The sequence below is a fragment of the Alligator sinensis genome, unplaced genomic scaffold (assembly GCF_000455745.1).
Source record: "Alligator sinensis unplaced genomic scaffold, ASM45574v1 scaffold961_1, whole genome shotgun sequence".
NCBI lineage: Eukaryota > Metazoa > Chordata > Crocodylia > Alligatoridae > Alligator > Alligator sinensis.
In genome coordinates this window covers 42,585-45,388 of record NW_005842737.1, presented here as the reverse complement: position 1 = coordinate 45,388, position 2,804 = coordinate 42,585, and the positions used below count along the sequence as shown (strand labels likewise).

The following is a 2,804-nucleotide window of genomic DNA, read 5'->3' as shown; positions in this document are numbered from 1 at the left end:
GCTCCTGCTGGGATCACTGCTGGCCAAGCGCGCCTCTGCGGCCATGCTCTCGGGGCCATTTTGGGGTGCTGGCCCGCCCCACACCTGTCTGCTGGGACGCCCCGGGGCCAGGACTGACGGGCCGTCCCCCTGCCCACAGCCCCGAGATGCTGCGCATGGCGCGCGGGGGCAGCTCTGGCCTCCTGAAGTGCGGGAAGGGCACGACGTACGAGGGCGGCATGCGCGGGCCCGCCGTGGCCTATTGGCCGGGCCGCATCTCGCCGGGTGAGTCCTGCGGCCCGGGTGCCTGTCGTGGGCGCGCGCTGGCCTGGGAGGCCCCGCTCCCGCGGTGGTGGACCTGGGCTGAGTTTGCTGACGGATGACCTGAGGCCAAGCCCCAGTTGCAGAGGAAGGCAAAACCCCCCAGTGCGCACCAGTCTGGGGGGGGGAATCCCTTCCTGCCCCAGTGCAGCGCAGGGTTGAGCCTGGGCAGAAGGCTGCTCGGCTGCCCCGGACCCGTGAGGAGAGGGAAGGGGGTCGGGGTTGGGGGGCTGAACCCAGGTGTGAGGAGGAGGGTGTGTCACAGTTCCTGAGCCCGTCTCCTTGCTCCCAGGCGTGACCCACGAGCTGGCCAGCACCCTGGACATCCTGCCCACCATGGCTGCCCTGGCCGGGGCGCCGCTCCTCGACGTCGAGCTGGACGGCTACGACCTGACCCCGGTGCTCTTCGGACAAGGGCCGGTGAGTCCTGGGGCCGGGGCCTGCCCGCGCGGCCCGTTGGCCCCCGTGACGCCGGTTCTGATGTCCCTGCAGAGCCCCCGGCAGACGATGTTTTACTACCCGTCGTCCCCCAGCAAGGCGCGGGGCGTCTTCGCCGTCAGGCAGGGGAAGTACAAGGCCCATTTCTTCACCCGAGGTAACGGCCCCAATCCCTGCCCGCGGCCCCGGCCCCGGCCCCGGTCCCAGCCTGGGGGGAGCTGATCGCTGTTTGGGTCCCTCCCAGGTGACTTCCACAGCGACACGACCCCTGACGTGGCCTGCCACGGCCTGACGCCGCTGACGCCCCACGAGCCCCCGCTGCTCTTCGACCTGGAGTCAGACCCGGCGGAGAACTACGACCTGCTGCGGAGCAGCACGGCCCTGAGCCCCGTAGTGCTGTGGGCGCTGAAGGAGATCCAGATGCAGAAGATGCAGTTCGACCAGCGCATGGTGTTCGGGGACAGCCAGATGAAGAAGGGCTACGATCCCGCTCTGGAGCCTTGCTGCGTCCCCGCCTGCACCCCCAAGCCCTCCTGCTGCCGCTGCCCCTAGCCTGGCCCTCACCACGGCCCCCCCGTCTTCCCTGCCGCAACCCGCGGCTGCCAGCGTGGCCCGACTAACCCCCCAGGGCTTTGCGGCCCCTTGGGGCTGCCCGTGCTCCCGGCTGAGCTGGCGGTGCTGGCTGGTCGCGGAGCCGTGAGCCACGGGCCCCCCGCACTGGAGGGCCCACAGTGCTCATGTTTATTACTAACGCTGGACGTCTGTCCGCCCTTCGTGGGGAGGTCTCTGTCTGCCTCTGTCTGTCTGCTGCGCGCTCTGCCCATAGAGCCCAGGCCCTGCCCCGAGCCCAGCCCCAGACCCCGCTGGCAGGGATGGCGAGGCCGGGAGCAGCTCTGTGTGCATCCATGCATGAAGCCAGGGTCCTAGCCCACAGGTGCTGAGGCCTGGGGCCGGGTGGCCACGTGCCCCGTGTCCCAGGACAGCCTGTGGTGCTGGGCTGAGTGCTGTGGGTCTGGGTGGCTGGGCGCCGTGCAGGGGGCTCGGGGCAGGCATGGAGCCCCCTTGCAGCCCCCGGCTGCGGGCATGGGACAGATGCAGCGAAATGGAGAGAGCCCAGCCGTGCGCTGCGGCCTGGGGGGAAAGGCTGGAGCTCCCTGGACGGTGGCTCTGGAGGAGAGGCCGGCGGGGACAGCGGGGCGGTCAGCAGAGGAGAGGGGGAGAGACGTGTCTGTCTGCAGGGGACAGGACAGCAGAGGCTCCCATTGCTCTCAGAGAGGCTGCAGTTGGAGGTGAGGAAGGACGTGGAGCTGAGGCCCTAGCAAGGCCTTGGGACCTCCTGGGCAGCCAGGATGTGACCCCAGGGCCTGCCCGCCTGCCCTTTCCTTGGAGCTCGCAGCTGCTGCCTGCCCAGCCCTGGGGCCCCGGGCAGGGCTGGGGGAATGGAGACGGGGTCCCCACAGGCCACCTATTCGGGGGTCTTCTGGCCTCGGCCTCCCTGTCGGGCCTCAGCTAGAGACCACCTCTCCCCAGCTCGCAGGGTCTGATGCTGGCACCACGGGGCCGGGCACTTGGGTGCCAGGAGATGGTGAGGGACCCATTGAGCTCTCCCTTCCTGTGGAGGTTCAAGGCATGGCTGTGTCCCTTTTTCTGCAAAACAAGCTGGAAGTGCAACTTCTGGCCCCTTCCCCAGACTCCAGGAGCTGGGGCTTCAACCGCTGCAGGTGCGGGAGCGGAGGAGAGCTGGTCCTGAGCCCTGCAAGTAGGAGAGGGGGCACAAAGGGAGACCCCCCTCATCTTCCAGGGAGCTGTTGGGACAAAGCTGGAGCTGGTTCAGGGCTCCCCCGTGCCTGCACTAATCACTAGGCCACAGCACCACCCTCCCATGGCTCATTGCCTTCATGCTCCTGGCCCCAGCACTTTGGAAAGACAGGAATAGACCATGGTCGTGCCCAGCAGGGAGGTGGCAGGGGGCCGTGCCTGCAGGAAAGCAGGCTCCGTGGAGCGCCGGGGCCTTTCCCCGTGGGGTGTCGGCCACCCCGTGCAACAGCCACAGCTGGAGAGTGCAA

At 68.9% G+C, this 2,804-nt stretch overlaps 1 protein-coding gene across 1 annotated transcript; it reads left to right on the top strand.

Moving 5' to 3' along the window:
* Window positions 1–5: 5 nt before the first annotated feature.
* On the top strand, window positions 6–2,804 carry LOC102371342 (arylsulfatase A; the record flags this gene model as incomplete). Its single annotated transcript, XM_014525046.2, has 4 exons — window positions 6–264; window positions 593–720; window positions 793–895; window positions 983–2,804. Coding segments are annotated over 4 exons (798 nt in total), but the record flags the coding sequence as incomplete, so codon positions are not given.